The 24,745-nt window shown below is 38.5% G+C and overlaps 1 protein-coding gene across 1 annotated transcript in view; it reads right to left on the reverse strand.

Moving 5' to 3' along the window:
• Positions 1–1,392: 1,392 nt before the first annotated feature.
• GALNT13 (polypeptide N-acetylgalactosaminyltransferase 13) overlaps positions 1,393–24,745 on the reverse strand; it is a 186,343-nt gene continuing 162,990 nt past the window's right edge. The window contains exons 10-12 of the mRNA XM_063118627.1: positions 23,771–23,869; positions 19,917–20,051; positions 1,393–1,815 (exon numbers count right to left, since the gene is read on the reverse strand). Of these exons, the coding sequence (XP_062974697.1) occupies positions 1,675–1,815; positions 19,917–20,051; positions 23,771–23,869 (375 nt within the window). The 3' untranslated portion in view covers positions 1,393–1,674. The remainder of the gene's footprint in view (positions 1,816–19,916; positions 20,052–23,770; positions 23,870–24,745) is intronic.

Genomic DNA, 24,745 nt, shown 5'->3' on the forward strand with positions numbered 1-24,745 from the left:
ACTTTTCACTATACTAACAAGCTTAGAACTCTTCTAAGCTACCACCTGAGTGGAAAAACAGAATAGGAATATTCAAGCTCCAGGCAAATAATATTGATGTAAGGGCAACATGGTGTGGCTGGTCTCATTCACAGGAAGAGTCTCTATCTGATCTTCTCCTGAGGCCCAAAGACTCTTGCTGTAATGTGAAAGAGATGGGTCTAACCAGTCTCTTGACTGCATTGTGGTGATAACATTGGTGAATTCATACCACTCAATACAGCACAATTCACCTTAGATATTTTAGCATTGCAATTGACATGATTACACAAAGCATATGTAAATCCAGGTAAACTAAGCCTATTTTATGCACATCTAGACCCAATATTTCTCATGATAGACCTAACATGGGAACCACGTTGATATCAATGTTTGATCAACACTGTTTCCACCTATACCCACACATAGCAATATGCCACACAATCACTTTTCTTTTAAAATAAAAATATATATTTATACTTCTACTAAGCTTTTGAAGCAGCTGTGCTGCAGGCCATCAGCTTATTAGACATGCATTTAATTAATCCCATACCCAATACTGTCATATTTGAAACAGTTCAATTTGCTAAGTTTTGGAGATTTATTAACAGATTTGATTTCAGTGGGTATTGTTGAACTGCTACATATGTCTATAATATCAAGAACTATATTTTAAAAGAACAAATATTACAATCAATATGGAAAAGGGGGTAATTAATGTAACAAAGTTTAACTTGAATTCGAGTAAAGTGTGTAGTGTAAACCAATTATAAGAACAGTTTTTAAGGGTTTTACCCTATGTGGTTCAGATGATCAAGTTTTCCTATCATTTTTATTTGTCACAAATGGGAGGTAATGAGAATTGGCCAGAGGCAATACTATGTTTCCTATTGGCTTATACTTTGCCAAGGATATATAAGTTACTTGTGGACATTATAAATTCAGTTTTGATCTGCTGGCATAGCCTTCATTCAGTGTTGTTGATTTTACAGCATGTTTACATGAACAGCAATGCCACCTTTTCCCTGGTACTATACATGAAAAACATCCATTATATACAGTAAATTTCCTGCTCAGAAATCCTTTCAGCTGAGCAATCCACTGTTGTAGCAGCAGATGAAAGACTAGTTCTTCCTCTGTTGCCATGAAGGACCAGTACGAGCACATCAACTTAATAAACAAATGATATAATCTTTCACAATGCAAGTGAGTTTTCATAAGGCATTTAACATGGTCACTTTCAGGCAACATTACATAACAGAACCAACAGCAAGCCCGCTTCCCCCCTCCACCCCCATCAAAAAACTCGAAAAAAAACCTTGGAGCTTAGCTTTGTAAGCTGTTCATGAGTCTGATTTTCTCGTGAATAATATCATATGTCTTGATAACAGTGTATGTTATGGTATATAAAGCGCTTATGCGTTCAGCTGAATGAGTAAAAAATTCTGAGGGGAAAAGTGCAAACATGCTTTAAGCAATAAAAAAGAGGTGGGTGGGTGTTTTCTGACAAGTGGACTTTTAACCGAGCCTTCAAAACCTTTCGCTTCACCGGCAGCAAGGGGAGAGGAATGTCCTTTTGTTCAATCTAAATGTGTGAAGTACAAGCGGTCTAGAACCTTTCAAGGCCTGAGGAAATCCAGCACGTCTCTCTTGGCTTTAGGTACCCAAGGTCATGTTACGTAGCAGCCACTGCTGGGATCGGCTTTCGCTGCAGTCCTTCATGGTAGGAACCATTTTGTCATCCTCAGACGGTTCGTCAAGACACTGGTTACTGTTAACATGTCTCAAGGTAAGTCGCTGCAAAACAACAAACAAAACAACCGTCAAGAAGAAGATGGTTTTCAGTTTTAAAATTGTTCACAGATTTCTTCAGGGCAGTCTTTAGACAAGGGGAGGAGCCACACCCACATGGCCCAACACTTCCTGGTATTCCTCAGATGTGTTGGATTTCAGCTCCCTTCAGCCCCAGCCAGCACGGCCAATAGTCAGGAATGCTGTGAGTTGTAATCCAAACTTCTGGAGAGCACCAGCTGGGAAAAACTATTCTATAGCACGCCGTATGCCTAGTACCATGGGGCTTGTCAGCATTCTGGTAAAAAATAACAGGCTCGCTTTCCATAATATAATAGCAAATACTTGAGTCACAAAAAATTAATGATGCAACTTTATTGCAGTCAGTTTCATAAAAATGCTATTCTAATCCCAATAATTCTTTATCCAGAATTCCCTGGGATAAAAGAGACAATGAACATTAGCTTGATTTCCCTCCCTGTGGCCTTTCTAGTGTATATCCTCCCTGGACAGTGCAATTTGTTGCAATGATAAATTGCTCTTATATGTGCTCACTTTGCTGTAGCCACAATCCATTGCTTTTTGTCTGGCCCCCTCTGCCTATGGCGGCAAACAGTATCTTGCCCTTCCCACAGTCGGCTTCTTCTTCTTCTTAATGCATAGCCTTAAATAGTATATATTCGGATAATGTACTTAACTTTGGATATAACCAAGAGAGTATATCAACAATCTAACTGTAATGACTTTAAGGGACAGCACTAGTATGGCTGTGTATACCTCATAAGGGTTTTTAAACAGGTTACATTTAGAACAAACGTGTCTTTTGGGAAGTTTTGAGCATAGATGGAGGCCTCAAGCTATCTCCCATTCAGTAAAGTATCAGGCAAGGGCCTGCTTAGCCTTGGATTTAGCAGCATGATTTGTCCTCAGACTATTATCTAATTACCATAAAAGTTTGTTAAAGTGAATGAGGATTTATAAATATTTTTTACCTAACTTTCATACTGCTGTTCTAGAATTACATTGGAATTAATACAGTAACCATATGATATTCATTCACCCAAAAACCATTCTATAGGGACCAACACAGAATTCTGGATGAAGAAACAATTGCTGTAGCTATGGGATAATTACTCCACACAGAAAAAGCTGGGAAAACATTCAGAATAATATTTAAATATTTAGAATAGCAGGAAGCAAACTTGAAATATTTAATATATTGTTCAATCTAGAATTAAAATTAAAAACGCTTATACCAAGAGCTAATATCAACTTGCACAATCTTTAATAAGGACTGATGGGCTGAAACAAAATATTCACAAATTAGTTCTGTTCCTGAAAATTCAAAACATTAACTTTAGATAAATTCAAATTCAAGAGCAATTTTTAGAGCATGCTCTAGAAACAAGTCCTACAACTCCCAGCATCCCTATAGCTAGCCATGCTGACTGGGGCTGGAAATTGTGGAGCTTTTTTTCTGGCTAAACATGTGTAGGATTGCACCGTTACACACTGAAATTAGGCTGCACCCCTACACATTTACCTGGGAGTACACTCAACTGAACTCAATGGGACTTACTTTTGAGTAGACATGCATATGATTGTGCTGTTAATTAATCTGGCAAAACATTGCCATTGTGGCTTCCATACATGGATATTTCAGCTGGGTGAACAAGATACTTATCTGTGTGTATGTACGCACATCCTTATGTATGTTTAAATACTTTAAAACCCTTCAGTAAAGTATTGGCTATGCAACAGCAGTTATTCCGGAAACCAGAGATGGTTGGAAGGTAGATTGAGATCTACTGATAGACCTTGGGAAAAATTGCATTTCATTGGCAAGGGTTTCTGACTCCTAATTTCATGACAAGGCACACCTGCAAGGGTGGGGGGAATTGAATGGGGAAATCACATGCAGAATTCCTGCTATCAGAGATTTCTTGGCGAACATAATATAGGAACATCCGAAAGCAAGATGCTTTGACCAGTAGAAAAGGTAGGCATTTACTGAGATATTAAAATGTCATATGAACATAAGAGGACCTGTGCTGGATCAGACCAAAGGCCTATCAAATCTAGAATTCTGTTCGCACAGTGGGCTAGATGGCGATGGGAAGCTCTCAACCAAAATTTCAATGCAACAGTACTCTCCCAGTTGTGTCCCTCAGAGACTAGTGTTCAAAGGCATACTGTTCCTCATACTGGAGGTATTAGTAGCCACTGATAGCCTGATACTTCATGAACTTGTCTAATCTCCCTTTACAGCCCTCCAGACTGCCAGCCATCAGTTTAACAGTGAACTGTGTGAAGAAGTATTTTTTGTCTGTGCTCTAATAAATAAGCAGTTCTCAGACATGTCAGAATTTATTCAAGCCTGATACATTTTTGAAATGGAAGTTTCCTTCCTCAGGGCAATTGGCAACCTGCAAGACCAAACTCCCTAGTTTTATCATTACAGAATCAGTAAATTAGAATATGGAATTCAACTTTTTCATAATAGCCACATAAAAGATTGATGCTTTTATTGAGCTATCTTTCACAACAAGATTCCTTTCTTGGTCAATCACTGCCAGCCCAGACCCCATCAGTCTACATGTGAAGTTAGGATTTTTTGGCCCAATGTGGATTTCTTTACCCTTGTTTCATAACAATTGGATGTACAGTTTGAGTTCATTGAGGACATACAGACAAATACTTCATTCATATATATATATATATATATATATATATATATATATATATATATATGAATGAAAACAGGAGCCATAGTGCTGCCTTGGTGGTTAGATCATGGCTACAGTGCTGGGATAGTTTTATTTTTTAAACCATTTCTCCAATCAAAATTGCTCCCCCTCCCACAGAGTGGTAATAACCTCACTGGGGGAAATAAGACAACTATAATATGCATACCTGTCTTTTCTCACTAAACTGGGCTAATCAGGGGAGATTTTGATTTAAGGATTCAGAAAGGAATTATTCCCTCCCCCATCCCCAGCACAGAAGAGTAAAAATTATTCAGAGTCCCCAGATATTATTTATTTTGCAACTTTTGCAACTTTATAGTTGGCATTAAGGAAAAGAGCAATTATATGCTAGCACACCACTGCAACAACATTTATTCACCATTAATGTTTGTTTAATGAAGCCATTTCTCTGAGATGGTTGTAATGATGAGAATACAAAAACTTCTGACCTTTTGCAAAACTATTACACTTTATTTCATGCTAGTAGATTGACATGCATCACATTTTGCAATTTTATGTCTTGTACAATTTCTACTGGGAAAGCTCTTTAAGAAACATCTCCCCTGAGGTTTGCCTCTTACTTTAAACAAACTGTCATGCAATTCACACAGAAAAGCCTACATCTGTTATATTAAATCACTCAAGGCTCTTTCATATTTGCAGCTTTATAGGAATAGAGCATTCTCTCTCTCTCTCTCTCCACACACACACACACACACACACACTACTGTTAACCTATGCAGCTTGTTTGCCAAATTACTATGTTCAAAGAAAAGTTTTAGGGTGTCAACCAATATATTTTAGGATTAATTAAACTGGTGGTATTCTGAATTTTAACCAGTTTCAAGCAAAACTAGAGATACTGTGATATCTCCCCTCAGCTGTTCCTTTGTATTTGTTGCATAATTTCATGTCAGACAAACATATTGTTGAGTTTTTCAATGGTCTTCTATAACCACTTATTTCTCCTATTCTGTCATTACGTATGCTATTAAAAAGAGTTTTCTTTGTTTGGTCAACAACCAATTACACTGGAAAATATTACCAACAAAACCACCCTGTCTAGAATTTCTTTCACTTTTCATTATCAGGATGATAATACTGCAGCAACCTCAAGCTGTTTAAACACTCATAATAATATTTTTAACACCTGTTTTCATGCTCAAACATATGTAAGCTTGTTCAGACGAACCATGTCCATACAATATAACAAAAGCCATAAAAGAAGCAAATTAATCATACTGTTTTAACAATTGGGGTATGTATGTAGACATGGGAAGGGCTGTTATAGGTAACCTGGATAGATGTTTATTATTGCTACAAAGGCTTTTAAATAGTGGGACACAATTCTAAGAAAAACTGACAATTGCTTTATAAGAAACATTTTAAAATGTTTTGGAAACAGTCTTGAGAAAATCATAGGGTAGTACTGCCCTTAAGCATGGCCATCATAACTGCAACAAGAAGCTAGTGTTTCTTAAAGCAACCGAGAATGAGCTAAAATGCTCTTTTTTGGAACAGAACAGGTCAGCAGAGCTCACAGAAGGGAGCTCTGCTGACCTTTCCTATTCTGCAAACTAGCATTTCAGCTTGTTTTCAGGGTTGCTCTGGGGCAGGTCCCTCTGGTGCAACACAAACAGTGGAGGCACAAGGGCAGTGTTGTAAATTACCTGTAGTGGTAACTTTTGATATTAAGGGCTAAGCCTATGGGCAAGGTTACTTTTTTAATGCAACATTTGTATGAATATCATCATCATCATCATCATCATCATCATCATCATCATCATCATCATCAAAAAAGCTCAGTGTTTATATATGTCACATTTCTGCCTATCTACTATCTATATGAATATTCTTATTTATTCAATTGTATTTACTTACAGGTTTCTATGCTTCTTTTCAGGTACTGCTTCCAGAGTGGCAGGACACAGAAATTCCATAAAATATTTTAAAATCACACATTAACACTGACAAAAAACTAATATGGCTAAAACAATAATCAACTAAAAAAGCACAAGACAGCTTCCAAAAGCACCTTTAATGCTTCTAGAACACCAAGAGAGGAAACTAAACAAACAGCTCATGGGAGAGAGTTCCAAAGTGTAGGGTTAGACACTGGCCTCCACTTAAGGCTGAACATATTTAACTGACCAATGTCAAACTTTGGGGAGGTTTAGACAAGAGAAGGTTTCCCTGAAATGTCCAGGTCTTAGTCCATTTGGTGCTTTATGGGTTTAAGCCAGCATCTTGAATTGGGTTCAACACCCTAGGAGCCATGGTAGTTGTTTCAATATAGGTGTCACATGCATCTGCCAACTCACAAGCCATTACTATTTGGCTAGTGGAGTTCTGCAGTAATCAAATTTCCTGTACAGTCTTCACGTGCAGCCCCATGCATAAAGTGCAGGTTCACTGGACCTGGACATCAGTAATCAGGTCACTATCATCCAGCAGAGGGCAAGCCAAAGCTGGTGAAAGATACTCAGGGACACAGTTGTAACCTGGGCATCCAGATGCAAAATCTCACAACCTATTAACCTTATCTTTCAAAGAGAGTGTATTCCTGTCTAGAAATGGATTTTTTGTGTTGGTCAACTGAGTTATTCCCACTATCATCACTTCAGCTAGTTTGGCCCCCAAAAGAATTCAGGTAAACAAAAGCTTGTTTTTTTAAAAAAAAACACAAAACCCCTGAAGACAATCCTAGTAAGGGCAAACACAAAAATTGATAAACCTGTAGAGCTTTTATTCAGATAATTTTGAATTAATGATAGATCAACCTTTTTCTCATCTGGACTCCATTTTCTTCTGTACTTTGACAGGCTTGAGTCCTCATGGCTGCTATCATTTTCTGCGTGTGCGATGCATGTGGATGCCTTGGAAACAGAGCTACATAAATACTAGGTGCCTACATCACCTTCCCGAACATGTAAATCATGTTTTGGAATGGGGCTCTTTGTATGGGACCCAGAAGCCAAACACTTTCCCCCTAAGATCCAATTCCACATGGGATTCACTGAGCAGTGACTGAACAGGATAATCCTGGATGGGAAAAGTGATCATTGACCAAGCAGTCAATAACAAACACAGCAATACAGGCTATAATGCACCATCACATGTTTTAGAGTTTGCATACCAGCCTATAACATAGCTGGCCCATATTGCTCCATGTGCATCAACATAGCAAAGTCTGTTGCCCAGTGACAAAATGTCACTTCACATACCCACTAACAGCCTGATCTTATGCTCCACCATGCAGCGTAAGCAAAGCATGAGATAGGGCACCAGCACCCCCAGGAGAAGCACAACACATCACTTCTTCTGCATTATTGTAAGGTGGCTTTCCAGTGCTGCTGCACTAGTGCAGGGTAACAATGGTGTGAGTTGCAGAGAGCAGGATGCCATTTTAGCTGTTAAAAACAATGCAAACCTCTGTTTGCATCACAGCCACTAAATCAGGTGATACAACTGTTCCATGAATGCAGCTGCTACTCACTGGGCCTGTTCAGAAGACACCCTCAACTCTGCTGGTTAAGGCTTTTGGTTAAGCAGCAGGGTTAAAGGTGTCTTGTGCGATGCATTTTGCTAAACCCTGCTCATTCACTAACCGCAGTTGGACCGTCTGCAGCAGGGTTAATAGCTCTAACCATGGCTTAAAGTGTTGTGTGTGACAGCAAGGCTTATGGTTAGTGGTAACCCCAGAGAACCACAGTTTCGCTAACCACAGAGCCTGAAGTGTCATCTGAACAGGCCCTGTATGTTTAAACAGAATATAAACATTTATACTTTCTAGTTCATGTAGTTTTTTATTTGCAAAAAGGGAGAAATAGCAGATAACAGAAGACAATCAGGTTTGGCTTTTTCTCCAGCTGTTTTTTTTAACATACCCAGAGTTAATAAATAAATGCAGTTGTTAAATTGCTAGTTCTATATCTTAACACTATATGTAAAACTAAACTAATTAGGGGAAAGGGAGAGTGAGAAAGCAAAAAAAAGAGGAAGAATAAGAAAGGACAAAGGAAAGCTATTAGATTAGTTCTTTCTTTGATACCAACCTCTATACATTTATTAAAGAAAATAATCAGTGGGACTGTAAAATATGTTCCTAAAAACCTCCAGCCGCGTGTAGTTTCTCAGTAGCCACCTTTGAAAACGGCTGCCATTACATGTCTCCACTGTGGGACCATGAGTGCCATCCTGTATTCTGCTTATGGTCAGACATGACTGGGTAATGATATGAAGAAATGTGTGCTTCTGTGTAACAGAAAAATGGTAAAACAAACAGAAATCACAAACAAAGGAAAAGAAGAAAAAATCCCTATCGGGACTCTCAACAAATGCCAGTAAGTGATATTCTCAAGCACAGCTGTAAGATTTTATCTTCAAGCAGTCCCAGTAATTACATAACTTCTATAACATTATAAGAAAAGGACTGAATTTATGAATTCAAGAAGTCCAGTTCTAAATCGAGAAACATTGGGTAAATCCAGAGAACCACAAGCAAATTTCCATTCATGCAAGAGGGCTTTCCTGCCTCTTTCTGCTGTGGCCGCATTCAAAGTTGCTTCTAGGGGCTTGGGGACCCTCTGTTATGGCCTGGAATATGGGGTTGGTTGAATTGGTAGAAAGTGGATCCCTTCCCCATATGTAAACAGAAATGCTCTCCACCCATGCAAGGGCTCTCTGGATGCCACCCATAGTCACAAGAAGTAGGTGCTAAAACAAAATGTTCCAGAATTGTCCCCCAAGTGCATGACTAACTGGGGCTATGGCTATTAGTCACTCTAGGTACAAGACATGTGATCTATTTTTCCACTGTCATAATTGTTTCACCAAGTTAATTCAAATACTTATCATACAAATGTTTATCAAATCTCACTGACAGTTTTCCTGGTCACCCCATTTCAAGTGAACCATTTATTTTAAACTAGTTGAACATCAAACTACTTGTTCCACAAAATTATAAGGAACTGTCTAGGATTTTGGGACTGCATTGCCTAAAACTGCAAGTGGGAATCACTTTTTTTTTTTTAGATTTTGTTTTTTTCAGAAAGGAAAGAGTGCTTTTCTTAAACTAAAAGCTCTTCCATGAAAAAACTCCCTATAGCTAGAGAACTAGGATATCAAAGAGACAATTTAATCCCAGCCTTTTCCCTGTTTGTTTTTTACATGCAAGGAGATCTTTATGTGCAAGGAGCATTCAAAATGTGTTGAGCAGTAAACAGTTGTTGCTGTCTCCCCCCCCCCCACCTGTATGACATTCCTGCTGTTGACAGGGATCCTAGAGGAGGGGGAGGCAAAACATCTCACCTCTAATGTTACCTGCTTATTCCTTCACATTTGATGGCAGCTGTGAGAGAATCTGAGGTTCTCCACAGGGAGTAATTGCCCTCCCTGAAAAATCTCCCATTTTGGTGCCATTTTTGCTCACTGAAATTGCCAGTACAAGGCCGAATTTGGCTAACCAGTAGCAAATGTATTACTGATATCGTCCAAAACAGGGCCGGATCTACACTATTGCTTTAAAGCACTTTATAACAGTGTTATAGCACTTTAAAGCAGTTAAAGCGCTTTATAACTGTTATAAAGGCTCGCCTGGCGCCAACATTGTTATCTTTTCGGCGCCAGGTCAAGACTTTTCTCTTCTCCCAGGCATTTTTAACAGCATTTTAACAGCATTTAACAACGTTAAGTTTGTTTTTAATGGACCCCACAATTGTTGTTTTTAAATGGATACTGTTGTTTTTATACTGTTTTTATGTGTGTGTGTGTGTGTGTGTGGTTTTAAATTGTATACTTTTAATGTTTACTTTTTTTAAATGTTGTAAACCGCCCAGAGAGCTTCGGCTGTGGGGCGGTATATAAATGTAATTAAATAAATAAATAAATAAATAAATTAAAGCAGTAGCGTAGATCCGGCAGGTACTTGATACAATTCTACTGAAAACACACGGGAAACTTTGCTCTTGATCCACAGATCAATGTGGACACCGTAATAACACCCACTAGTTTAAAAGGGCTTAACATTCAATTAAAGGGAGGGGGAAACGTATACAATTAAAGCAGGTGCATGCAGGCATCTACTAAGAGAATGGAACAGCCTCCAGAAGCTATTTGCACATATTTCAGTACACACAGACATTCTGGATTGGCACGTTTAGGTTCAATAAGCTCAACTGGCCTGCCTCCGCCAGCATTAAGCATGGAAAGCAACATCTGTCAATTTGAATAGGGCTATAATTTTAAACGTAAAATTTGCACGAGGAACAAGTTTATATAACAAACACACCACATCTACAGAAATGCAACTATTCCCTAAGCCTAGAAGAGAGCATTTATACTTTAAAGAGCTTTGAATTTGTGTCAGTACAACAAAGAATAGAGGAACTCAACACAATATATCTGTATTTTAATTATTTTAGCCAATATGTACTGCTTATTATGACATTCACAACTACTTAACAGGTTTGCACTGACACTACCTTGTGTATTGTATTTTTGTTTTTTTTAAAGGAAAGCTGAGTGGAAGAAAGTAAGCAATCCCTTCCTCCATCAATATTAAGAGCACTCAAAGATGTTACAGCTATGCTGGAGTAAAAGCTTTGTTTAATATTTATTTTTAAATGAAACATATTGCTTTGTGGTTTTTGTCTAATAAGTCACTGCAGCATACTATTTTTTGTGATTAGAGTGTACTCGCTTGGAGAACAATAAGAAAATTCAAGAATGAATGTCCTTATAATGTCACTTTGAGTAAGCAGCTGGAACATCAATTTTCGCTTGAGTTTCATTATGGATCTAAAATGCATGTTCTTGTCCCTCCCCGCCTATTTTTACTGGCAGAAAGGAAATGCCATGCGGGTAAATTAATGGGAAGGTTTAACAATCTTGCATATTAAAATATTTCATAAACACATATATTCAGGAGATCCATAATTATAAACAAAGGAAAAACGATGTTGCAAAAGACATTAGATCGAAAGGGAACACAACCAAATGCTCAGTCTCCAATGAATTGTACTGAATTCAATGAAGCTAAGCTTATTTCAAATCCATGCACAGCACTCTTGTACTGTTCGCCTTTCACTTAATCCTGCCAATTTAGAGGAAAACAATGAACCCTGTGAAATTGTTAATCTTGCAGTTCACAGATAAAAGGAGTGTTGCAGAAAGTAAACAGCCTGCATTCTAGATGAAGTTCCCCGATTTATAAGCCAGGTTGATCAAACCCTCTTCTGCTTGGCTACCATAACTTTAAAACTTATAAAACTGAAGTGTTGTCCCTTATCTAAATAATGTCCACTTATCTAAAGAAGTGGAAAGCTAGTTAAAACACTAGCTGATGCTAGTCACTGCCTGCCTGCCAAGGGTTATTAGACCAACCTGTCAAACAGAAGTAACGGCTGGTTGCTCAAAGCTGCAAGACATGTGTTGGCACTATATTTACGTACTGACCATTTGTTTTTTTAGGCTTAAAAATGTGACTGAGGTTTTATAGTACAAGCACCTTAAGTTATAATTTAAACTGTTCTCCCATTTGTCAGACGCATTCACATCCAACTTTCCCATTTCCCTGCATTCCCAGCAGGTATTCAAGTTTCTTTCAAATCACTGGAGATTCTGACTAGTTCCAAAACGCTTCCATGTATACTCTGGCATGAGCATCTGGATACTTTAATGAGTAAAGCCAGAATGCAGTGAGTTGATCAATTTGTCTCTCTGGAGTACATGCCCCAATGTTGTAATATGCTTAGCAAAAGATATATTCTTTAATACCAAAATCAATGGGATGCTTGTCACTAATTTCTCCAGGTGCAGGAAAAGGCCATACATGAAATTCCTTTAGCAAGTGTGATTCCAAAACACCATAACAACATTCAGGTTAAAACAAATATAATTCTGGAATAATATGCAGGGCATAAAGGACATTCTGCCCCCTTTGCCTACACATCTTTAGCGACAAATATGCTTCCTTTTTTTGGTCTCTAAAAACTAAAAGCACAATAACAAAATATTTTCACCTATTGACATTGTCCTATGTGTAATAGGAAATCTAGAGTCTGTCATCATAAAATACAGTCTACTGAAAGCAACTAAACAAAGGTCATATGTACCACCACAGCAATGAACAACAAGATCCTATACTAGTCTAGAATCAATCATGGGGATTGCCAGTTTTAACACACTTACCTCAAAGCTGTATTCCCATTTACCTACATACTGACAGAAGCAAAGACATGTGAAACACAGTCAAACTATGGCTCACAAGAACGTACAGAGAGCTTACGTTTATTCCAGCTGTAAATGCGCACGGCTGTATTCAGATATTCAGAGCAATGCATGTTATATAAAATATTTTTACGCTTATTCTTTACCCCAAAGTTGAATTTCTATGAAGGTTCGGACTCTTACTAGTAATATGTTCAGAAAAGGTGAAAAAAGTATGCACTCCCTTTAAATGTTTTTGCCTGCTGAGCACAGAAAGGGCTTACAGGCAAAAGCTCTTATCTCTGATCAGCTGCTGATATGAGATAAGAGTTTTTCCCGAGAGGGGGAGGGGTCTGGGGGTGATTCAGTCCTGCTTACTTCTGAAGCTTGTCCTGCATAGACTTTCTCTTCTAAGTTCTGAGTAGACAGAGGCTTGGTATGTGGGGTGCTGAGTAGAAAAAGGCTCCTCGCTCTTCTATTAATGGCAGACAAGCTACACACCCTAACTACTGCTGGGGTGCATGTGCACATGTGTGGCCCCTGGCCCCCCAGCAGACACTGCATATGACCTTTAGGGCCCAAAACTCTGCTATATAGGGATGGACAAGCCCCCATGGGATCTGTCAACAATGAGATCTGCTATGTATCCCCAAAGTAGACTGAACAAATTATCTCCATTTTAGGGGCAATTGAAAAAAGATGGACATACTGTACATTTCCCATTACTTTCAGTGGGAGTTCAACAATTCATTACGGCTTTGTAACTGTAATATTTTACATATTATTGGCATGAAATATTTAGGCATTCTACTACCACCTACGGCACCAATGAGACCAATCAGACAAAGGGCCTTAGTTTCAGAACCAATTAAAAGAGGCACCGAGACATAGCCTGACTGCTATCTAAACTAAATGGAACTTTTAAGAGTGTTTCACTGCTCTCTAGCCCTATTCAGGCATTCTGGAAGTATGCAACCTAAATTTGTGGAGTGGGGAGCATATTACCCCTGGCCAGTTTGCCATCAATTCCATAACCCTCTAACACATGGAAGGCAATTTTATGAAGAGCCTCCTTTAATCATGGAGGCTTTTCAGATGATATTGAATGTTGATTTTTGAGCATTCCAAACTGTGCGTAGAGCTTCCATGGATACAGGACACTCTCCTCTTATTTATTTACTTAGAATATTTATATACTGCTCCCCATTGAAAATTTTTGGAGCAGTGTACAAGATAAAATGAAAATAAAAACAGAATAAAACGGTTAAAACAAAATTTAAAAGAAGCAATTTAACTCTTCAGAAAGTTGCCCTCCGTATGCAGAGGAAATGCATAAGGAGCGGAAACAGGACGAGTACATTCCCCCTCCTCATGCATTTAGGCTGAATAGGGCTTCTTTGCCCACTACCCCCAGTGATGTTTCTGTGAATTGCACACTTTGTTCTAGACTATGCACCCAATGCAGACTCCTACCTCCAAAGCAAAACAAATTAAAACTAATGGAAAAATGAAATCAGCGGGATTCCATTTGTTCTTTTTTTCCCTGTTCATTTTAATGCACACTCCTAATTTGTTCTATCTGTATGATGACTGCAATTTTTCCACTGTGGGGATATTAGCAGCTGAGCCTGGGAAGAGGATTTAGATTAGACGAACACCACAGGAGAAGCAGTTAAACCCCCTCCTCAGTACTACAACTATGACCAAAATTGGCATTCTCCATAGTTCCTTTAAAAATTAAAAACAATTGGGAGTTTCCATTTTGGATTTCCCGTGTCATGTCTGTTTTGAGCCTCAAATTTCACAGTTCAAAGTGCCAATTTTGACACATGAAAGATAATATATCCTTAAAGGTAATTTCTTCACCTGTGACTTATCATGATTTCCAAGATCAATCATGAACATTCATCTGAGTTGCCATCTATTTTTCAGTTGGCTAAGATATAAACAGAGTCACTTGAGTACTACACTATTTTGAACACCACCCCAGAAGCCTGGGGCTTTCAGAAATGACGTTTAAGCCCTCAAATTTAGATCAATGGGACTTTAAATAGTGCTTAAATTTGGCTGGATCATCTCAGTATTTTAGCATTTTGTAGTGCTTAGTAATTTTACAGAATATTAAATATAAGATTACTGTACAGAAATAACTTTAAAGAATATTAAATATAAAGGGATCCTACCATTATCATGATGGTGAGATTATTTTTAACCTTATATTTTAATGTATAAAAAGACCATAATAAGAACATTATATTTTAAACATTGGTATATATATATATATATATATATTATAATGAGCCTCGTGTGGCGCAGAGCGGTAAAGCAGCAGTTTCTGCAGCTGAAACTCTCCCCACAGCCTGAGTTCGATCCCAGCGGAAGCTGGTTTCAGGCAGCTGGCTCGGGTCAACTCAGCCTTCCATCCTCCTGAGGTTGGTAAAATGAGTACCCAGCTAGCTGGGGGAAAGGTAATAATGGCCGGGGAAGGCAACGGCAAACCACCCCGCTATAAGGCCTGCCAAGAAAATGTCAACGAAAGCTGGCGTCCCTCCAAGAGTCAGTAATGACTCAGTGCTTGCACGAGAGGTTCCTTTCCTTCCTTTTTTATATAAATTACACCTCAATATAGCAAAGAAAAGAAGACAGACAGAGAGAGAACCAAAACAAAAACCTACCCACCCACTCTAAGCCTCATGTGGCAAAGATTTAGTTTTCATTTAAAATCCATATAAAATGAAGAAACTGCACACAAACCTTAAACTCAGGGCAGCTATTGCTAAGGTGAATATATAGACAGCATTACCACAATTAAAAAAACCACACACATACATTTCAATATGTGTAATCTCACAGGATGTATTTGGAATTTTTATTTAAAATATTTTCATGAAGTAATAGCTCTTTCATTAATGAAAGCTGATAATAAGAGAAAGAAATCTATTAAAATCTTGCAAATAAAAGTAATGACAAACTTTCACAGAGATCCCGTAACCATCAGCGCAGAACCATAAAATATTTCCTTTTTACTGGCTCCATCTAATGGCTGATCCTGATTTTACAAGATGTTTGTATATTTTTCTGCAAGCTTGTATAATATATCCTCAAAAAACCTATGGCCAAATATGTTTTCAGTTATGCACAATCTCAGTGTTTTCTATAGACTATGTCAACTGTTCCAAACATAGTTCCAGCTGAATCTAAGCATTAGAATATTATAAAATGAATTATGGAGATGTTGCTAATCTTGTATTTTGTAGGGCTGTCACCTAAATTTAAAACAAAATCTTAGTAGACAGATTGCATGAGCTTTGGTACAATAATTTATTACTTAACTGAAATGATCTGCATAATCTGCATATTAATAAAAAGAATAGTTCTGAAGAAAAATCATTCTACAGGCTGTCTTAGAAGAGGTATCCATTCTCTTGTTTCAGAAGAAAGAATACCTTCACTCTTGATTTTTCCTTCCACCTTTATTTTTTTTTTGTAAATATTTCATAATTTTTTAAAAAACAATCTGCTTTGCAGATTTATATTTCCCACTCAAAACAGCAGGTATTAAGAAACTTAAATCTACATTCCAGTGCAATTGTTATGGTTGCAAGCACTTTTACACAAATACCTGCCGGTAAGTGCAATGTATTTCCATCAGCCATATAACATTGGAGAAGAAGGCTCATGGCCAACTGCAGCTTCTCTTCAGATATTATTTTTCAAGGAAGAAGTAGTACAGTTTTACAACATTACTTGCTTGTTACTCCCATGTTACACTACTCACATGAGAAGACCAACAATGTCAGTTAGCTACTGGGTTCATATGATCATGAAGGGAAAATAAGCCATGGGTTGTCATGGTATCCAAATCCGGTGAGAATGAGTGGCTGGTTTAGGAACCACCCTGAAAACCATGGCTTGTTCTAGGGGTTCAGGGTGGTTCATAAACCACCCTAGCCAGCCAGCCCTGCCAGGTTCTGTTACGTGTGCCTGGCAAGAGTAATTATGCTAATTGTGTGGCTCACAACTGGCACATGTGGGGAGGGAAAATAAATCACCACATCTTATTTTCCTTCCATGATCATATGAACCCACCCGTTATTTGGATTAGCCAGCCTGGATCAGTTGCAGATGAAGTTAGCCTGCATCTGAATGAACTGGCGTTAATTGTTACTGCTGGAGTATTCATGAGACTGGCTAAATAAGATAAAATATTTAGTCTGGTTCTGCCTTTTTATGTTATTTGTTTATTACATTTTTATACTTCCCAATAGCCAAGGCTCTCTGGGTAGTGCACAATTAAAACAATAACATACAAATGTCAAGATATAAAACTTTTTTAAATTTTAAAGTATCAAATAAAACCAGAACGAGTTACAGTCCAGGGGAAGCTTGTTTAAAAAGATATGTTTTCAGGAGGCGCTTAAATGATGTTACATTTTCTGCCTCCCAAACCGCACGAAGGAGGGTTTTCCAGAGGGTGGGTGCAGTTACAGAGAAGGCCCACCATGAAGGTTCTTCGTGACAACATTCTGTTCATTTGGAATGACAAGCAGGACCTCCTCTGATGATCGTAAATGTTGTCTGGGTGTATATAATGGAAGGTGGTCATTAGGGGATTTGGAGCTAAATGCCATCAATACGCTGATGACACGCAGCTCTATCTCCCTGTGACAACTGAATCAGGTGAGGCTGTGGAGGTCCTGGACCAGTGCCTAGACTCAGTAATGGGGTTGATAATGGCAATAAGTGGAAACTGAATCCTGGCAAGATGGAAGCCCTGTGGGTGAGTGGTTCCCGAGTCCAGGAGATAGGCTCATTGCCTGTTCTGGATGGGGTTGCACTCCCTCTGAAAGATCAGGTTCATAGTGTGGAGGTACTCTTAGATCCATCTCTGTCGCTGGAGGGTCAAGTGGCCACTGCGGCTTGGAGTGCCAGCATGTAACTCATCTGCTGAGGGAACTGCACTGGCTGCCTATTCACTACTGGGCCAGGTTTAAGGTTGTTGTACTTGTGTATAAACCCTAAACAACTTGGGACCAGGATACCTGAGAGAGCGCCTTCTCCCCTACCAACCTGCCCGGTCACTGAGGTCATCTGAGGGCATGCTCCTGGTGGAGCATCCTCTGATTGGAGTCCACCAGGGGAAGAGCCTTCAGTGTGGTGGCCCCCCTCCTATGGAATTCCCTACCTCTGGAAGTCAGGCAGGCGCTAATTTTGTATTCCTTTCAGCGCCTCCTGAAAACATCATTGTTCCAGGAAGCCTTTCCTTAATGACCAGCCAAGGTTCACAGTTCTCCTTTCATTTTGCTTTTAAAAATCTATTTTAAGGTGTTTTATTCTGTTTTATTGTATTTTATCTTGTACACCGGTCTGAAATTTTGAATGGGGAGCGGTATATAAATATTGTAAATAATAAAATAAATAACAGGCAGCCAGTACAGTTCTTTTAACACATGTTTTATATGGGCAAGGCTGGGTGTCCCTGTGAGCACCCTAGCTGCTGCGTTCTGCACCAGCTGCAGCTTCCGAAACACTTCCATACAGGTTCCATACAGGAAGCTGCAGTTGTCCAATCAATGCAAAATACAGAACTAGATGCCTTTGGAGAGACTGGAACAGCAAAGCCCAAAAGAACTTTATGTCTTCGCATAAAGTTCTGGGATGGCATAATAGCACACGAACAACCCAATAAACTCAAGAAAAATACTTATTTCTCCTCAATTATTTTAATTCTGGCTAAGAACTATATTCATATTTTGGATAAATTCAACTTTACTAAAACAGGAATTATTTTAAAAGAATATTTGCTGGTAAAATCAGCTTTGAGTATTTTTTCTACTTTTTCAATACCTGTGGTCTCTTATTGTAGAGACTCGGTATTGAAAAGGCATTCAAAAGTAATTTTACAAATATTTTGCATATCTTCTTTTAAAATAGGTAGTTGTCCATCTTTCAACCTGCTATATAACTTAAAGTCCAGTTTGCCTTAGCTAAGGCTTCTGCGTTCATCACTTACTTTACCGTGGTCTTGTTCCCTTTCCCAGCCCCAACAGTTTGGGGAAATGATACATTCAGTAATGGGAGAAAAAACGACAACACATAGCTTCAGAAGAAAAATGTGTTCAGAAGAAAACAAATGTCCTCTGGACATGACTAGGAGGGAGTCTTCATGGGAGCAGAATGAGCTTTAGCACTGAGCTGGAAATGCAAGGAATCCTCCTCCGGAAAAGAAGCATCCACTATATGGACTGCAGGGTCTCTGCCAAACTAATGATTCCCCCACTGTAGCTCAGATAGGTGAGTATGTGCAAGTGTAGGCACCGTGTGCTTAGGCAACTGGATATGATGAATGGCCCACTTCACACAGGAAAATCTAGCATTCTTGACTCATTGACTACTCTGCACATTAGGAAGGCTCATACACCTGGTATCTCCCTTTATGACTGTCTCATGGAGTGCACGGTATCACTAGTGGGCTTGTAGCCCAGACAAAAACACCTATTTTGTAACTGCTGGTTGAATAAAACATTTCTCTCTGGCTGTGTTCACTTCTCTTGAGTCTGTAATATTCGGTCTGTGATAGTTCATTCACACACGCAAATTGCCATGTAAAATTACCATCTTCAAGTGCTGAACATACATGTGTGAACCACCCCAATGAGTGCATCTGATACTTGAATAGTTTCCCATGAAGCTGTATCCAAATGTTTGACTACTTATGGCAAAAAAATGACCTCCACTTCTCCTTCGGTTCTACAACTCTTGGACCTACTTATCTATCTAATACATTTATAAAATACCCTCTTACAGTGATAAACTTGTGCCCATTTTTTTTTTGCCTCCCAACTATTCTGCTGGAGTAGTATTTATGGATGTAAAATTATGCACCTAGACAGTATTTTGTGGTACTATATATTTTATCGTGCGACATACCATTACCTCAAAATGAAAGCATCCTTGAAATAATGAACAAGGACTCACACACAAGTGGTTTATTGGGAAGCAGATGAATAGAAATTAAATGTTAAAAAAATATTGTATAAGCCTTTAAGCGTGAACTTGATAGCATATCCCTGTCTTCCCTATTGCTGGCAATAGTATTTGAACATGATTAATAAAAATAAATTTGGATTCCTGCCCTATTTGAATACATACCTCAGCATCATACTCCCAAAGTTGATTTCCTCTCATGTGGTGGCACTTTAACATAATCACAGGACCATTGAGTCTAGAGACATCCAAACATAAATCATCTGTGCGGATCTCCTTGTCAGCAGTATATGAAAATACCTGGAAGAGATAAATGGTTATAATATATGCTAACCCTTTCCCACTTCATCCAATTGTCTAACTATGGCCATGTCAGTAGTCATCATGGTAGCAATCCTGATACCATTTTTCCCAGGCGGATGGTCTATAGGGACACATTGACCACTCTGATCCCATATCATAATCTCCCCAGGGGAAGCGAGACTGGACTCTTTGTGAACCGTGTCGAGGTTCATCTTTATCCTGCTTGCCAGAATGATGACTCAGTGGGGACACCTCTCTGGTCAAATCTCTCTGATGTGGAGGGTTACTTGTCCCATTGGGAGGGGAGAGTCCCTAATTTCTCCCTCTGAGACAGATGGTGCCACTCTGGGAAGTGAGGGTCCTGGTTCCGGTGATGGTTGCCCCATTGATACCAACGGGGTTGCTCCCACATTTAGAACATTTATTGAATAAGACCCGTAATGCTATAGAAAAATGGGGTGAAGAATCCAAAGAGCAGACAGATGAAGAGAAAAACGTAGGGGGGAAAGCTTTTTTCATTTTTTAAAGAAGAAAGTCTGAAAATGAAGAAAGGTAGTAAGAAAAAGATAAATAACTAGTTCCTCAGCTATTGTGGTTGAAAAAAACACTAGCAAAGCTCCTGATGAGTGCACCATGAATGGCTGTTGAAAAGGAAACAAGGAGTCAGGCAGGAACCCACTGGAGCATGCACAGTGGATGGGGCGGGGGGGCGGAGGGGTTCCTGCCAAAATCAATTCTCAGCTATGGAAAGATCCCGAACGAGTCTCCACACAGGTATGGAAGCCCATATGTGTGATGCACAGAGACCATGATGGAGAAGTTTTGTTCCTAAATAAGTTCTAGATAATACTCTAGCAATTGTATGATTCCATTATGATTCACCCAGTAATTTCTTTAACATGAGAGGAACAACAAAGAAAAGTTTCACTTGGGGATGTACTAGCAGCACCACTACAACCTTCTGTTGATTTTTTCAGAGGAGAGAGGTACGGTAAATGGAAGAAAGAAAGAGGGAAGGAACAAAATATATGAACATAGTAAAAGGGAAAATATAGATATGAGTTCCATGCTACAAACTGGGGATAAAAGTTGATCATAGGTCAGAAAAAATTGAAGACAAATTAAGCAACCTATATGGCGGGTATTTAAATTATTTACAAGACTCCCAATTATCATGAATTAACCTCTCACTTGATTTAAAGTATTCTAATCAAAGCTACAGGAAAGGTGCTCTCTCTTAATTGTTGAAAGCAACCTTTTGCCAATTAATTGTTGAATGCAGCCTTTGGTAAAGCATGCAAATGAAACTTGATTGCATTACCAATTAGATAGTGCATGCAAATCATACTAAGTTACCAATTAGGGTGCTTTAGAGAAAATATATATATATTAAAAGCAGATTAAAGCACGTGTTACTTCTCCATGTTCTAATTTTTAGTTATAATGCCCTAGAGCTCTTTGCAAAATATTTTCACATCTGTGTAAAAACAAAATGCATATGTATAAAATGCATTTTTAATTTAACAACAAGGAATAGATTTCAGCATGGCACACAGGGTGTAGAAAGCTATAATTCCTGTATTTCTGAGCAAGTTCCACATGTCCATACCCTAAAAGGACATCTGTATTTTTCAATTTGAACAGAATGGAGAATTTCAGCAGCTGTGACTCATCTAACTTGACAGGATAAGCCACATCTGGTAAACTTTTTCCTCTTGCAGAATTTGAATTAGAGCAACCTGTTAGAGGAAAAAAGTAATGTATGAGGACTTAGCACTCAGGTGCTGTTTACTTGGCTCTGGAGCTTGGAAACATATTGCTTGGCCATAAACATAGTTACGTTTATTCTTTACATCTTTTCAAATTTCCATATAAGCATGGACCTTTCTGTATCACATTGAATTTGGCACCTTGAGCAAAATTGAAGTGAGAATTAATTCCCAAGTAGGAAACTATTTTCACAGGTGTAAAAATACAGAATATTGCAATGACCCTTGATTGTGGACGTTTCACAACTGCCTAATTCCCCCCTTCTACATTAATGTGCCCTTGTCTTCCAGCAATACTGAGTAAATCTTAGGCTGAGCAAATATTGCCCTCTCAATTCCATGACCCACTTTCAAGGCTGTAAAAGTGGGACAGGGGCAGCATTTTAGCTATTTTCAGGGGGTGAATTTTGCAGACAGTGTTATGAAACTCACCAGCGCTCCTGCTGGTTCCTCAGCCTGGCAGCTGGAACTTTTCTTTTCCAATAATACCTTGGAACGTCACCTTGTCATGTAGTTTGGGGTAGTAGTGGTAGCAATGGTAGCTCCCACCATGGCATTATTGGGAAATAAAAATGATGGGTGACAGCGGAAGGAAGGCTGCAGGAATGCGAGTATTATCTCTCACTGATTTTTTTTTTAAATGGTACTTTGCACACTTGTATTGGTAAGCAGGCAAAAACTTTTTTGTTCTGGCAGGCTTTTGGATTTTTAAAAAAATTTGTTACTGTTTTTAATTGTTTAAAACAATGTTTTTAATTTTACTGTGGGTTTAATTCTATTTTAACTTTTGCAAATTTATATTTATATGTTTTAATTGTACATGTTTTAATCTTGTAAACCACCTTGAGTTCCAGTACTGGGGGGAAAGGCAGGATATAAATATAATAATAATATTATTAACACATGCGCTTTTGAACAGCAACAAAAAACAACTCATTCTTCTTAGCTAGCCTTTCCGGTTACACTAACAAAGTGGGGCAGGGGTAGAGAGGAAACTTTGCATGTTTCATTGCTGTCTGTTTTTTTTTAAATGTAATACAGACAAGCACTAATGTACATACATGCACAACAACAATGAAAATGCCTGCAACTGACTGATATCCAGCTGAAACTGACTTAGATGGGTTGTTTTATTGTTTTCCTTTCTGCCTGCAAATGAGTAAGAATCAAACCAATAATAATTCTACTTGTAAGCAAATAAACCCAGAATAAGTTCATAGCATTGCCGTTCTAATGAGTTGCAAAATCTCCTAGTTGCTTTCAGACTAACAGGTTGCATGTTAAAAAGGCATATATGCCATTTCCTTGTTCTGCTGGTGCTCATTCATGACCTTCTGAAGAAAGAAAAAAAATAATGAACGAAAGAAATAGAAGGTTGCAGTAAGAGCAAACCACTCATGTACCAATTATAAAAATGATCAACAAAGAATTAAAAAACAGGCAGAGCAGAACCAGGACCTGCCAATTTATAGAAGGCTTACAGAATGGAATATGGGAAGTCTGTCCAAATCTAGTATCAGGAAACAGACGGGAAAAATATTTGTTCTCTGTTTTTCCTGAAGGCAGTATGATACAGTGATTTTAATTACAAAACAGGTAAGACTATAATTCAGCAGGAATGGGACAAGCATCAGATTAAGGTTGTGGAATCTCAGGAGAGCTTTAAGTAGTAGGACTAGACATTCTATTCAGTCTCTTTCAAAATTCATGATTGCATTGTGTTAGAAATTCCTTGCAGATCCCATTACTGTTTTGAAAGAAAATATCTTAATGCATGGAGAACATAACTTCTATCTCAACCTGGCCTAGAAATGTTCAGGAGGTAACATTCTGACATGAAGTTAAACCTATCTCCTTACTAAATAAGCTCTAGTTTCAGATTTCGTTTCATGGGCTGAGCCTTAAGAATAATTTGAAGATTATTTTGAAGACAGGGTTCATCTTTACCTGATTTCCTCCCATGCCATGGCAGTTGAATATGCCCACTTTTTCATTTTCCTTGCGTCCCATGTTATCTAAGCATTGGTTCGTCTCAACATTCCTGATCTGGGATGAAAAAATGCAATCAAGGAAAATTGTTTAAAGATATAGTAAAGCAAACAAAAACAGAAAGCAATACATCACTAAAAAAAAAAAAAAGAACAAGAATTTAATAATCGTGAAATTACTTTAGATTGGGCACATCATCAGGTTATAGAAATCTTCTATAATGGGATTTGTTCTCTAGTAAGTATATTTTCGATTGTAATTGAGAGTTTTACAGTGTAATCCCATACATGTCTACTCAGAAGTAAGCTTCAGTAGTTTCAATGGGAAAATAGTCCTAAGGGGGGGAAAGGTATATCTTGTTTTTAGATAATGCATGGATTTGTTACAGTAGAATTTGTTAGAAATTCCTTCCTTCTCTCATGCAGAGGAAAGAATGCTTCTGAAGATTATATTTCTTTCTGAAGTATTTGTAAGCATTTGTTGTTGTGCTGCTGCTGTTGTTAAATTAAAAGTCTGGGATAGTATCCAATCCTGCCCATCCATGACCCGCCGCTGCTTCTGTTCTGCGCAGGGCCAGCGCTGCCAATTCCATTGCTCAAGGTGTCCCCACTGTTTGCACAATGGTGAATTAGTATTCCCACGATGTGCTTGCCCTGAAACAATGCTTGTTTTTGCAAGGGGGAGAGCTCTTCTAACCTGCCCCCTTACAGAAATGAGCATTGCTGCTTGTTTTACGGGTTGCTCCCTGGAAGCTCCAGATTGCCACTGCGCAAGCAGTGGGTGCTGCTCACACAACAGAATTGGTAGACTGGCCACATGCAGCTAGTCACAATTGGGATACTGGTCTATATTTCCAATGAATCATGAGCACCTTTTTACTTAATCAAAATGAGGAACATAATTGATGAAACTATTAAACACTGACCAGAGCTA

The sequence above is a fragment of the Elgaria multicarinata genome, chromosome 2, assembly GCF_023053635.1.
Source record: "Elgaria multicarinata webbii isolate HBS135686 ecotype San Diego chromosome 2, rElgMul1.1.pri, whole genome shotgun sequence".
Classification (NCBI taxonomy): Eukaryota; Metazoa; Chordata; class Lepidosauria; order Squamata; family Anguidae; genus Elgaria; species Elgaria multicarinata.